Here is a 15,032-nt window from a genome sequence, read left to right on the forward strand (position 1 = left end):
GAACCCCTTTGAAAATGTACTCACGGTTACCCCAATTTTCAAAAGGGACTTATGTGCTTGAGTCCGCGTTGAAAAAAGAATCCCACCAAATCCAGCCACACAAAATGTGCGCCTGCTACAACGTCCAAAACAAATGTCCTGTGGAAACGTATGCACCCTCTTTTGAAAACAGAAATACCATGCATGCAAATGCAACCCCCCCCAATTCTATTCCCAGGAATGCCCATGCACAGATGTGCGAGCCAGTTTACCCACAAGTCGGACAGGCAGTATCCCGTTTTACCTGAGGAACTGCACCTGAAAATGACCCTCGATGAGGACAAGTTTCAAAGCCCTCTAGCAGGGTAAAATGACTCCGCTGAAACTTGTCCTTTCCCATTCAAGCTAAAGTATGCATGGGCTTCCAGAGCACACTGACTTTTAGCGGTGTCAAGAGGGACCTCCCGAGGTTGTATTTTGAGAGGAAAAAACAATGCGTATATATATATATATATATTTCATTTTCAAAATGTCCAAGTACCATTTTAGTCCCGTTTAAGCCACCCATACAATAGCACAGGCAATGAACTAGAGCGCTTCCAGCATGTGAAACTTTATGGCAGCTAAATGTCATAAAAGGATTAAAAAACACGTGTGGTTTCCCCTTTGAAAAGTGCCTGCAATGTACTTGGAATAAAGGTTCCTGCATACATTGCAAACACCGCACACACACACACACTATCTTCTTAAATAAATAACTGCAGAACAACCTAAGAAAACGAAGACACCAGAAACCAAACGCATCGCATTTTCTTCTGGAGTGAAAAACATGGAATCTCCCCTCAGGATTATGCCTCCCAATGTAACTAGACACGATGCCCCACTCAGCGAGGCGCAGACATGGGGGGGGAGGGGGGGAAATCTCTCTTCAGATCAATGGTCCTCAATCCCTCCTTCTGAATGAGCTGATACTACTTTTTTTTTTTTTTTTTACAATTTAAAGTTGTAAAAAAATCAATTTCATTTTATTCAGCACTTTCAAAAATAAACATAAAATAACGCAGTTGTACCAAGTCAACCCCGGAACGTTGGGTATGACGCCGCTACTTTACATTTCTAAAACTGAAAAAAAAAAAAAAAATCTAAAACAAGAAGCAACCGATGATGGCCCATGAGCTGCCAGTCTTCTACCTGCAAACTGTATGAGCCAGCAAAACCACATGAGCTTCCACAGCAGGCACAAATAGGACAGCTTTGCAAACATATTATTGGAACGGTCCGTGACCAGTGATGACAATTCTGATCATTTTCACTCAGAAAAATACTGAGTTAAGCTGCATCATTAACAAAGGGAGCAAGTAACCACATCAAAATCACCATGTATTTATGACGTGTTTTTCCAGCAAAGCGAGTTACATCAACGTCTTAAGAGTCAGAACATAAAATGTGGATACCGTGAGTCAATACAGAATCAGAAAACAATGTGTTGAGATTTCAAGAAAACTATATTTCAGATTATCGAGTGATAGGGTCAAGAGGGTAGGGCTCCTTTGGGTAGCGGCAGGTAGCTTAAGTAGAGTGGTTGTTGGTATCCTGCATAGAAATAGAAGGGATTGCCAGCAGGCCCAACATGGCTCAACAGGTAAGAGGTCTGTCTGTAGTTTTAGTGGGTTTAGGACTGGCTAGCAGAAATATGGGTGCTGGAATGCCCTAATTTTTACATATTCAAATGATCTCTCCCCCCATCCTAAAGAGGGGGTAAAAAAAAGGTACTTCTGAACTGGACAACAATTGCAACTTGGTTCTAAAATTCTAACTTTTTTGGAACAATTAAGCAGACGTTCTTCAAGGATCCAATTACTTTCATATTAAAGAAACCCACAAAATTATTAAAAACACAGAATTTCTGGATGATGTATTAGCCATCCTAAAGTCAAGCTTGCTTAAAAATCCAGCGCAATCAATCCTAGAGCTGCAGCACACTCCAATGAACAATTCTAGAGCACAATGAAGTTCGGTTTATTAGGCACGTAAAGATCATTATCACTTCCAAGCTAACAATATAACAAAGCCCAGCTAAGTTTCAGCTTCCATCTTTTACACAACAGGCATTACAACTGTATGAAATGATAGGGACTACTTTATGGTTGCCAGTAGGTACAACTAATTATATAAGGAAGCGCCCTACCCTGTGACATTAATAACACTGTAGCGGCAAGCAAAACACTAGACCTGCATAAATGGCCATTTTTTCATATATTGCAAACAAACAAACAAAAAAAAGCTATCTGGTCCAGTCTGAGATATATTCACCACTCTTCTGTAAATGTTTACCTCTGTGCATAATGTACATAGCTCAGAAATTTGCAGACAAAGGGGGCCTGTATGCTCAGGTTCATCTAAGTTAGATGTGCTAACATTTACAAATAGTGCCGGCTTCCCCAACTAACGCTCAAAAGCAGTGGTGCTGTGTATAGCACTTAAACTGTTTATTTTAACAGGTCTAAAATAAATCTATATCAGAGAAATGCAAAGACTGAAGAAGGCAATCTGTTACATTCCAACTCAGCATGAAAGGGCTTTGAAAAGGAGACCATTCCTATTGTGTCCTAGGACGACCCAGGCCCAAGACTTCGATATAAATCACAAGCACAAACTAAATTACCAAGGAATGTATTCAGTCCAGTAGTTCTGGACGCCATGAGACAAACAGCAGCCAAACATCAGGATTTCCCGATTATCTACTGCCATAAAATGGTCTTATTTCAAAAGGTATTCAGTGTGTTGTCAAACTCTCAACACGTTATTCACAAGGGCCCAAATAAATGTAATTTGGAGCGAGCAGGTTGTACGGTGTACGGACTCTGTCCCTTTTACAGAATAAATAGAAGGCAAGGTATGACAAATGTATCAAGTGGAGAGGAATCACTAAGGGAAGTTCTCCTCATCCCAGAATTGCTTCCAGATAGCCAGCTCCTGAAATGTGGGCAGGAAGCAGCTAGGGGGTGGGCCACGTGGAAAAATGCTGGCCCTGCCTGCCATCTTCTCTCTGTCAGCCAACTATGAGCAAGAGAATGCGATGCCTCCGTTTTCAAACCGTGGCGTGCCCCCGCCGTTAGGATGGGGCAATACCCAGCATCTGAAGGGGGCCCAGAGTTCTGAGCTGCTGAGGCACAGCTGGACAGCATCCTGTGGTCTTTGGCAGTTCCAAACAGCTGGCACTTAAGAAGCAAGAGGAGCGAGTGCCAACAGTCACTGTCTAGCCTTCCCATATGTCCATTTGACTGTATGAGGCATAGTTGCCTCTGTGTGTGCTAACATGAATTCCTGTTCCGAGCACTAACAGCAGGAAGTGCGCACACACACAGCACCCTAGCCTAGAAAGCACTGTGCCAGCCAATGGGAATAATGCTTGTGTTGTAGAAGGTGATACTGTGCGTAAAAGAAAAAAGTGGGACCCGTGAAGGCAGATCCCCCTCCATTATCACATAAACGCTGGGGGATTACAGGGTCAGTGACGGAGCATTTGTGCGTAACCGATGAGGCTCCAGTAGTCCGTGCCCCTAAGCTTTGCTGGCCTGCATGAAATGTGATTGCAAGATCGCCAGGCCATGGCAGAAATGCCGGAGTGGAGGATTTCACAGTGTGTGTAAGGGAAAGGTACTGCTACTGTCTTGTACAGGCAGGACATTTGTGAGTGAAGGATGCAGATTAAACAAGATGGGAATTTGTTTTCTCTTTTTTTTTTTTTTTATTTGGACTTATGCTCGTCTTAAATTCCAATAGTTCCTCATGTCTTGCAGCTTACTAAGACATTACCAGTTTGTTCTCTGACTGCAATAAGCAATTATTTCCTTGTGTGGGAATGCTGGGGTTTTCACCATCAACTCCTATGGGAAGCAGGGTGAATAAGTATTTCAGAAAGAATGAAAATGAGCCAATGTGAAGCAAAATGTATGCTTCAATATTTTTGGCTTCTTGCCCATAGATCATGCTAATGCCACAGCCCATGCTTGCTTAGTGTGGATTTCACACAGCTTTTTCTATTTAAAAAAAAACAAAAAAACAAATAGCAAACTGAAATCACCAGAGCGACTTCACATGCCCGATAGGGAATAATATGGCAGCTAGTGCATTTCACAGCCCGGAGCAGACCCTAAAAGCTCATTAAACACTTATTTTCACCTCCCATGCAACCTCTGCAACAGCTTTGAATAGCAAATATTTTTATTTGCTGGCCTGGCCAAATAGTTATTCACCTCTGGCTGCTTTCCAGCCACAAAATGGGAGAATCGACCCTAAAAACCATTCAAACTCCTGCTTTCCTGGCAGGCCTCAGAAACCATTTGCTGCAATTTGGAGAGTTTCAGCACTTAAGCCTGCACACTGCCAACAGATTTGCTTTTCTTTATTTTATTTTTTTAAACATGTATCATTTGGCACGTGTTATTCTGAATACCTGGGAAAGGGGACACTCCTTGGCCAGCGAGCTCTGGTTCATGTCTTTCAGCAAGTCCTTCAAAGCGTTCCTTACAGTTGTGTGAGACCACTGTTCAGGAGGCAAGTCTTCCAGTTTAGGACAACTGTGTGAGAGACAAAATTAGAGAAGGGATTATTACAAGATTGCATCTTGCTGCAGAACATTCCTTTAAGACAGACAGATTTCATTTTGCGCATCAAGCAGATGCATCTGGAGATTGCTCTCGGTCTCCTGATTGTTCCGATTAGTTAATTACTTTATACAACACATCTGCTGTATTGATGCATGAATTATACATCAGCTGCATGTGGCGACTATTTTTTTTTTCTTTTTCATGTTACTTCTACCTTCCTGCTCCGATGCGCTTGGTAAAACAATTTAAGGTGTAATGCTTTCTCACGACCGATCATGAAAACCACTCTTTTTTTTTTTTTTTTAAATAAATAAATTTTAAAAAAAAGCCCTATATAAAACACATATCTAACAGAATATAGATTTCATTAGTATTAGTGAAGTCGTTCTTTTACAGAATGCACACAGATGGTAAGGTTCATCATATGCAAAAATATTTTTCTCTTAAGTAAATTTTATGTAAAATACCTCCCTGGGATACATGTATATCATTTAATTGACTAAATACAAGACAATATATTTTAATGGGATGACTAAAGAAAATCTAGGCATTAAAAATGAGAGGAAAACCATCTTTAATATCAGGCTATAACCTACAGCATGGATTATAGCGGACCAGAGGAGGGGAGGGGGGGGTAGAAAAGTAAACCTTCCCAGCGTACCTTGTGCCCCACTGCTGAGGAGGGTGAAGACAGATGATGCTGGTTTCTGCTAGGTTGTGACTCACCTGTGTAGCTGGATTTTCAGCGTGACCACATGAAAGACATCTTGCAGCATGTCTGCTACTGTAGCATCAGGAGCATCCGTCACATAGGAGAGAGGAACTGGATTCCACTTTCCAACCTGGATTAGCCCTGCTCCAGAGAGAGAGAGAGAGAGAAATGATCTGGCAATTCACATGGCTACTGTAGCATTTATAAAAGGGGAAAGAAAATCCCCTTGTTTTTAGAGATTATATGCCTATTCTCTTCTTGCTTCACACGTGCATTTCCCCCCCCCCCCCCTTTTGTTGAAAGGCAGATCAGAATGAAATAAAAAAAAGCAGGTCCTTCTTCCAGATCATCAGATTATACAAAATCACAGAAATGGGAGATTAAAAATACAAAACAAAATATGAAAAGCCAAAGTTAAAAGAACAAAAAAGCAGTGAAGTTAAGTCTTTACCAAAAAAATAAATCTTCATATTCTGGGTGTGCCAAGAAAAGAGAGAACTGAGCACTTATAAAAAGATTTCTCATTTTTATTCCAGATCTCATATTACAACTGGAATAGGCATCGAAAGATATTTTTCAAGTCATAAAATCATTAGGAGGGGAAAAAAAAAAATCAACGAAACAGAACTAGGTATTCAGTCATAAATGCAAATTGACTCTCAGCATTCCATCTGCTCAGGCATGCTCTGCACTTTCTTAGGGATCCTCAGCGGAGCAGATTATTAAGGTCAATAGTCATGCTAATGATTCAGTTAAAGCACTTTTAAATCCACCTCAACAATCCACAGGAGCAAAATTTCTCTTAGCCAAATAATCCTAAACCAACTCAAGTCACCGTTCAGGAAGCGCTAGGGCCAAAACACTACCGCTGCATTTCCTGAACGCACTTCTACAATGCTTTTCCATATTGATCTTAAAGAGGTTTTTCTATTTTTTTTTTTTTTTTTTAATGCTGAAAAATGTACCAAACTGCTATAATATTCTGCAAAAGATCGCCGGTATTGCCTACCTTTGGCCTGAGCAGCTGAGCTGTGAGAATATCCGAGAGACAGCAACGCCATTTCGATCAGCTGGTTGAACAGCATGTCCTTTCTGACCAACACAAACTCCGCGTGCTCTTCCTTGCAGTCATACTCGATAGAATTTTCAAAATGTTCCACTATGCAGAAGACTGGAAGCATGTTTCCTAATTTTGGGGGGGGGGGGGTGGAGAGGTAAGGGAAGGGAGGGGGGTTGATTGGGGAGAGGAAAGAAAGGTAGAGATACACAATCAGCACTACCGTGGCAGCTTATGAACAAGAGGTGCCCAAAGTCAGAGCGTGCACACAAGACGAATATCAGAAATGTTGATTTTTCTCCCTTCCCACCCCTCTCCAAAACAAAAAAAAAAAAACTCTCTCACTCTCTCTCCCTCTCTACATGGATATAGCCGTATCCATCTACAGATCTAGAATGTTTTTCTATGTAAAAAAAAAAAAAAAAGAAACCCCACACACGTTGTAAAGAAATTAAAAGGAAACTAGACTGCTAGTTTTGTTAAGCTGCATTGTGTCCCCAGATGCAAAGATCAAGGCGGGAGTACAGAAACCAGGCTGCCTGGGAGCAGATGAAAAAGTGGAGGAAAGACAAAAGTAAGTTGCTTGCCTCTGTCCTGCCTGGTTAGTTGTGAGCAGTAGTCATGGAGAATCTGCATATTGCCAATGTCCTCAGAGCAATAACATCTACAGGATCTGAGGTTGGCAATTCACATTAAAAAAAATCAAATCCAAGCCAATAAAAATGTGCAGTTACTTTGGATTCAAAACAAAAACCAAAACAAAAAAAACAAATAAAGATGGAAATTTTGTGTGATCATTTTTCCCAAGTTTTGGTGACTGTTACACCACTACCTTAATGAAATTCTACTATAAACACACATAAGCCCCCTCTTATTATTAACTAATGCTTTCTTTGCATAGGGAGTAGCCCACATGCTATCAGCTATATCGGTAAGCCTTTAAGAAACAGCAAGACAAAATGAATTTGCTGGAATGAAATCTAATCTGTCACAGGCAGGTTTCTGGAAACATATGCCCCCTTTGCTTGCTGTAACCTAAATTACATTCATTCATTAAAAGAAAAAAAAATGAGTACCTCTTCATATTTTTGTCTTTAAATATCTGTCATTTTGACCTGTACACCCAAAACAACTTTCCAGCTCTGGCTGAGCCTCTTCATTTCATTCTAACAGTCTGTGGTATGCCAGATACAGAAATGCACCACAAAAAACCACAAGAAATACTTTGCCAGGGGAAAACTCTAGAGAAATAATTTAAATAATAAAAGAAATTGGTACTATTTCTTGTGCAGCTAGAATGCACTGCCACTACAATTGGGAGTGGGAAAAAAACCAAACCAGATGCACATGACCAGCCTGATGGCAGATTGCCAGAGGGGCAGCATCCTTAGCATACAAAATGGCAAGGGTTACTTTAAGGGGGCATGCGGGATCTCCAATTAGTTGTACAGTTGCAATGCTTCTCTAAGCACTGCCCTCCAGACTTACAGAAACCTAACTTACGGACATGACTACCACGTAGTTGAAAAGATGATTTCTTATTCCTGTAGTGATGGACTTGTTTGTTTTTGAGGAGAGAAAAAAAAAAAAAAGTCCTTAACCTATTCCATTACACTTCTGCACTCCAAGAAATTACAATGAAAAGCTTGGAGTTTTACTAACTAATTAAAAAAAAACAATAAAAAAAAAAACCATACGCAGCAATGATGAGCATAAGCTTTGATTAGAAAAAAAAAAAAAGAGTATGACAGAAAAGCAAACAAAATGATTTTTGTTTTGAGACTGTGCGGTAAACTAGGATTTCAGTAAATGACTTGCCACCCTATATACGTGTTATACTCCATGAGTAACAAAGAACCACTGGAGGAATGGGACGCAGGTTTCTGTCTGTCAGGAGTTAGGCGCTTTCAATAAAAGGCGCACATGGAGTTCTTCAATTGAATATTATGGCGAAAAGCTATTGCTCAAAAGGAAAAAAAAAAAAATATATATATATATATACACATGCATTTTGGTTTTTTTAAGTTGTGCAGTTGAATATTTTCCACCAGACTTAAACAGGGTCCGGTGACTTATATCAAAGTAAATGCTACCAATACAGTTGACAGATGTATCATTTCACTAGACATCAGACTGCTAAATCTTAACACTTCATCGCTAGTGTCAGCCTGTTCAAGGGTGAGGTACTTAAAGAGGAGCGCCCTCTCAGCTGGTCCATCCCTCTTGCCCAACACTTGGCAAGCCAGCCAAGTGCAGCAACTTTATAACCTTCTAGTATTAAAAGGGGAGCATATTGGTCGGTGCTCCTTGCTAAAAATACAACATGATTTCAACCTCAAGGCAGTGTTGGGAGCTTTTGCTGAAGGTTTATGAGTCCGTGTAAACAGCACGTCGGCCATAAGAAGCAGTGAAGTCTGTAGAATCCTTGTCTAAAACTGTCCTGGCATTAAAGTTCCACTGTGCAAATATCACATAATACCAGAGACAGCTGAAATCTCCTATTTAGGAATTTATGGAACTTGTATGTTTGCAGGCGTCAGAAAGTCCTTTTTATATAGCCCCAGCGCTTCACAGCACAATATTAATGCACTCTGTTTGAAAAGCCGTAATAAATTATATTTTTAATGCTCTTACCCCGGCTTTCTTAAGATGCATACATTCTTGGCAAACAATCAATAAATAGGGTAATCATGAGCAGAGGCCAAAGAATTTGCTGAAGTGCTTTTTTTTTTTCCATATTTAATAGATAAAGATCTAACAATACGGACTGCTGTGTCTGTTCATTTTAAGATCAATATATTCTTTGTTTTCGCCAAACAGAGGGGAAAAAATAAAAAATAAAAGATAGTATGCTAAATGTTTTGCATCAAAACACAAAGAAATTCCACTGCCTTCAAACTTTTTATGGCAGCATTTTCACAGGGTGCACTGCAAATGCCAAGAGCATTCTGATTTAGAAGGCTGGTACAGAAAGGACTGCTCTAACAGGAGCAAGGTACAAGAATGGCCATTTTGAAACAAATTCCAGACTGTGCATGCATCAATTTAGACAAACACATATTATTAGAAAAGAGAGTGTCTGATAGTCTCACCATTAAAAAAAAAAAAATAGCTACACAGACTTCAGTGGGTCTAAACGCTAGCTTTCCTTAGGAGAAAGTCTAATTACAGCTCAATTATCCACTGAAAAATATGACACCCAAGTTGTTCATTGTTCAACAATGAATTGTACAAAGAAAATAAACTGGAAAAACTGACATCATAAATTACTCTTCAGTTCTAATGTCTAAAGCTTTGAAACCCTTCCATTATATCACCTTTCACGAGCAATATATATATATATATATATATATATAGCCAAAAGACATACAGGCCTGAGCTAACATGGCACAGAGTGAGTACAATTCAATGATTTGGGATTCTAGCTCTCCTTTCCCCTCAGGCATTGTGTTAAACCACTCAAAGACTTGGTGCTCATTAGACGCTTTTCTATGCAGAAGACAATTGTCCAACCAGGACCACGTCAACAGAAGTCCTACAAAAACTCAAGACTCCACGTTGGGACGGACAGATGCTCCACCCTAGCACGCATCCTGCATCTGGCAGATCTGCAGCAGAGATCCCAGAATGCAAATGCATTTAAAGCGCAGCTCAACGCTAAACACCAACAGAGAAGCAAAGCTCCTGCAGGGTTTGTAGGTAGCAAGAGTGGTCAAACTGTAATTCTCCATGCTGGAAGATAGCTAGAAGGTTACCTTTTGTAAGGTTGGTCTTGATCAAGGGAGAAGAGTGTTTTAAAGGCACTCCTTGCATCTTAGATCCTGTGCTTCCTAGTCTTCCTCTTCCTAATGGGCTTCCATTCTGCTCCAAGCGGGCAATTTTAGCTGCCGGACCCTTTGGATCGCTTACATTGTTAGACATTTCTGAATGTTCTATCCCCTGAGTTGTCTCGTTCAAATGATCCATACTCAGTCCCGCCTCTTAAGATCACCTGCTACAGTTAAAAAAAAAAAAAAATTATATATATGTGGCATAGAGTAAGCATGTGGTTATTTTACACCTGCACACACCACTGCGTCTACCCAAAACGAAACCAAACTGTGCTTGGACAACTTAAACTTAAGAAAGGTAAAACTGTTGGCAGAATCCTCCCAGATTCTATTTTATGGCACAGACCAGAACACTTGGGAGAGATTTTTTTTTTTTAACTATATTTAAAAAGTATGTGGGAAAGTATGATCTCAAATTCATGAGACCTACATTCATTTATATGAACGCATTGATCAAACAACTCGATACCTTTTTAAATGTTGTGCAAAAAAAAAAAAAAAAGGTTTGAATAATAAATAAAATCTTTCTACAGTTTTTTTTTTATTTGGTTAAATACAAATATTATCCCATAATGGAAACCAAAACTGCTGGCAACGATGTACTAACTTAGCATCAAACACTGTACACAGGGCTTTCCTTGGACACCAGGGCTACCCTCCTCTTCACTTTCTGTTTCTTTACATTTAATTGGCAGTTATTTTAGAGTAAAAAAAAGTTAATATTGAGTCAGTGTAAGAGACAAGGATAAAGTGGACTATTATGGTAGCCACATTACTGAAGGGTAAAATCAAAAATATATGCTGTTCGTTAATGGTGACAAAAAAAAAAAGGCAAACGTTTTCTTCTGTGCTAAGTATTTCTTTATTTTTTTATACTCTGGTGCAAAAGACAACAGCTCATCATGACTGGGAGTTACTTGATTGGGGCAGACATCCAAAAGCAGAAAGCATATGCAATACAAAAAAAATAAAATAAAATCTGATTAGAAAATGCACATACTTGAAATAGGAGAAATCAATACAAAATAATAGTATCAAGGCTAATAAATTGAATGGCTTTACAGAGTTACTGGTAAATGTAAAAAACTGCTTTCTCTATCCAAGCTGGAGGAAAGGATTAGAACCTGGAAAGAGGCCCATTGGTGAAATGTAATTCTGGACCAGTATCTTTTACTTTATGTATCCTTCTCTAAGGTGCAGATCTTAAGACCAGACAGTTCTCTCAGAGAACTCAAGAACAATGTAGTCATTAATAACAGTGGGCGCAGATAATGCATTTTCTGAACCAATATCTATATTGGCAAGTGTGAATATTCAGACCACAGGCAGCATCGTATTTAGAAACTGCCACGAATCAGATAATTACTACCTTCTCCTCGCTGCCTAGTAATTCAACACATTTTGTACATTTTTGAGGCACCAAAGTTATCAAAGCCATGTACCGTATATGCCAATGATAGTTCTGTAAACAGTACTTTTTCTGTTTAAACACAGGCTGCATTGTACTGAATGGACAAGAACTATAAACTGTTTTAATCTCCAGCTTTACAAGCAACCTTAAGAATGTCATCCGAATGACTGTAAAGTTTCAGAAATAACAGTTATTTATCCTTATGCTCTAGGGTGGTATGCTGTCAGGCAAAGGTTTCACCATCGCATGTGGCCCCATCTGTTTTTGATTATAAGACTCATTAACAATAAATATGATTTTTTTTAAAGAAAAGATTGTGCCTAAGTACATTAAGTGCAATGTAAAATAAAAGCAACCATCAATAAGATGTTTTACAGCAACATACCTTTCCCTACAATGTTTCATCATAAACACTGTTAGCTCAGTGTCTCTCTCCTGTCCTTGAAGAATGTATTATCTATCTAGACTAATCTATGCTAAAGTAGCACCCACATTCTAGTTTCAGCAACTTTCAAACTACACAACTGAATTAAGATTCCAGCTGGGGAAAAAACACACTAGTTCTAAATTTAACAGCACTGCTTGGGTGCATGAAAACAGCCCTCTGTAGTTAATATGTTATCAGAGGATCACACAGATTATTTAAAATTGGCCTTCTGTAAATTCAACTGCAAGCATGGTTTGAGCTCTCAGTAGTCTTGTAACAAGCTTTGCATTACAAAGCAAAAATTACAATGCAAAATTATATGCACACAGAACAGCTAATTTAGTCATTCAAACTCTATGCCCAAGGCTAAAGTTCACTGGGAGCTCAGTTGCAAATAATGACGAGGCTGGCCTGCCCCGAATGACAGCACAATGGAGAAAACTATTATCTTTTTTTTTTCACAGTCGAGCGGTGAGCTTCTTCCACTTTTAACATTTCAAAACATCCTCCACGCGGCTACAAGTTTCCAGCCCAGACATTTTTTTTTTTTTTTTTAAAACAAGGGTCCCCGCATTCACACTTACACAGTCTCTCTGAGAGAAAAAAAAAAGAAAGAAAGAAAAGGGGGTGCTAAGGAGAGAGAGAGCGTGCCTTAGCTCTGAACACTCCCAACATGAAGCAGCCAATTCCTCTCCTGTAACGTACGGGCCCCCACTGACAAGGTTACACCCAGGACTGTCAGTCCAGGCTGAAGTCTTTCCCCCTTCCCAGCCAAGCGTCCCAGGCCGGGCTTTCCCGCTGACCTTTTAAAGAGACAAAGAAGCAAACTCCTACCTAGCAGCAGAAGCCCGCAGTGTAAACCGAGGCAAAGGAGCAAAACCGACGGGCAACTCACCACTTCAAAACTTGACTGCACATAAATGACAAAGGCAATGGACGTTTCCCTTGCAGCCGGGGTTCAGGAGGAGGAGGAGGAAGTGTTGCCTAGGTCCTTTTTTTGTTGTTGTTGTTGTTGTGTGTGTGTGTGTGTGACAGCAAACCTGAAGGCGACTTCCCCCCGAAACTGTATTAGACATGCATCTGTATATTTGTTGTTGTTGTTGTTTTTGCTCTTCCTTAGACGGAGGAAGGGCAGGAAGGAACCGGCGAAGCCATGAGGCGAAATCTACTCGTGCAAATGCGAGAAGACAAAAAAAAAAAAGAAACAACAAAAAAAAAATGCTCTATAAAGTCTAATACTGATGAGAGCGATTTTCAGCGTCAGGAATGGAATGAGGAAGGCACCACAAAAAAAACTGAAGGAGCTAACACCACGTGAAATGCTGAATAAAAAAAAAAAGGAACCGAGGGAAGAGAAGCGGCGTTGGATTTACAGATCGCTGGGGGGCCGGGGGGGGTTTCCCGGAGAGAGGAGGAGGAGGCGGCGGCGGCATGGCGAGAAGGGAGGGGGGGGGTGGCTGGAGGACCGGCAGAGCCGCGGCGCCGGCAACACACAATCCCCCCGCAAACTTTTACCTTCCCCGCCTCTCCGGCAGCAGCATGGCAGGGCACGGCGGGGAGGGAGGGAGGGCAGGCAGAAGGAAGCGAAGCAAAAGGACTGCCGGGCCCCGGCCGCGAGATCGGAAGGGGGCGAGAATTAGCAAGGCACCACCACGCCACTTGTCATTTCGCCTTCGCCGTCCGGAAAAAGAGCGAAGAGGACTGGTCTCTTCCCCATGTATACGGGCGATCGGGAGCTCCGAGAGAGAAGAAAAACACAGAACACCGGGATCGGAAAAAAACCCAAAATATATATATATAAACACTGCCACCAGCAACACACGGGAAAGTAGAAATCGGCACTTCCCGAGTCCGAAGAATGGCAGAAAGACAACAACAACAAAAAAAAAAAAAAGCGGCTAAGGAGTTTGGCGAAAAAGGAAAGCAAAAACTCGGACGTGTCTCGACCGTAGGCTTTATTCTGCTCTCACTCCCTGTGGCTTGGCATTAATACTGGGTAAACCCTGGCTGCTGCTTATTGTGGTCTGAAGGCCGCTTTGGTGCTGCTGCTGCTGCTGGGTGGCTCGCACGGCTCAGCTGTGTGCATGCAGGCACTGTGTGTGTGTGTGTGTGTGCGCGCGTGTGTTTGTCCGGACGGCGCTGCTTTTGCTTTTTGCTTTCTCTCCCTCCCTGGGTTTGTGTCCCCATTAAATTATTAGTTGCATTGACTCATCACTCCTCCTCCTCCTGCTGCCGCCGCCGCCGCCACCACCGTCGTCCTCCCTGCTCCCTCTCTCTCTCTTCTCTGCTCTCAGGGCTGCTGCCGCTGCTTCTTCTTCCTCCTCCTCATTTTAATACAAAATAACACCGCTGAGGCCACCGGCTTGGAGGAGCCTGGACGACGACGACAGCAGGACAGTCCGGAGCCCTTCCCCGCCAGCTCCCCCCCCCCCCCCCCTTCCTTCTCCCCGGATACTCCGCCGTCCCGGGAGGGGAGAGCAGCACGCACGGAGGGACAGGCATGAACATTATAAAAAAAAAAAAAAGAGAGAGATGGGGAGGGGGGGATACACATACAAAAAAAATGCCCCCTGAAGCAAAGAAAAAAAAAGGGGGGGGGGGCTTTGATTTCCGGCCGGCGCGCAAGAATTTGTAATCAGCTTGATTCGAGTGAGGCGGCCGGGCATTATTACACACAATACCCGGAATAAGGGGGGAGCGCGAGCGGCGGAGGGCGCGAGCCCGGGCGGAATAGTGGCGGGCAGGGGAAACCCGGGACACCGTCGCCTTTCTTCCCCCCCCCCCCCCCCTGCGGCGCCAAATATGAAAATTAAAAAAGGAAAAGGAGCAGGCCGTGCCGGGGGAAGGAAGGAAGGCAAAGAAGTTCAGGTTGCCTGAGACATCCGAAAGCCGGAGCGAAAGGGAGGGTGGGCGTGGAAGCAGAGAGGCCAAGGATGCCAAAAAAAAAAAAAAAAAAGGTGCCTGCTGGTGCAGGATGAACTGCAGCCTATGGGCCTCATTCAC

At 41.8% G+C, this 15,032-nt stretch overlaps 1 protein-coding gene across 5 annotated transcripts in view; it reads right to left on the minus strand.

The window, feature by feature from the left end:
• The window catches only part of SATB1 (SATB homeobox 1), a 168,925-nt gene extending 154,483 nt beyond the window's left edge, over positions 1-14,442 (minus strand). For 4 of the 5 annotated variants that reach the window (XM_029589273.1, XM_029589274.1, XM_029589272.1 and 1 more), the window contains exons 1-5: positions 12,925-14,442; positions 10,117-10,355; positions 6,314-6,490; positions 5,319-5,445; positions 4,439-4,562 (exon numbers count right to left, since the gene is read on the minus strand). In XM_029589273.1, coding sequence (XP_029445133.1) covers positions 4,439-4,562; positions 5,319-5,445; positions 6,314-6,490; positions 10,117-10,327 — 639 coding nt within the window. In that variant the 5' untranslated portion in view covers positions 10,328-10,355; positions 12,925-14,442. The remainder of the gene's footprint in view (positions 1-4,438; positions 4,563-5,318; positions 5,446-6,313; positions 6,491-10,116; positions 10,356-12,924) is intronic. The other variant, XM_029589275.1, reaches the window with a different exon arrangement.
• Between the last annotated feature and the right edge of the window lie 590 nt (positions 14,443-15,032).

The sequence above is a fragment of the Rhinatrema bivittatum genome, chromosome 2 (genome assembly GCF_901001135.1).
Source record: "Rhinatrema bivittatum chromosome 2, aRhiBiv1.1, whole genome shotgun sequence".
Classification (NCBI taxonomy): domain Eukaryota; kingdom Metazoa; phylum Chordata; class Amphibia; order Gymnophiona; family Rhinatrematidae; genus Rhinatrema; species Rhinatrema bivittatum.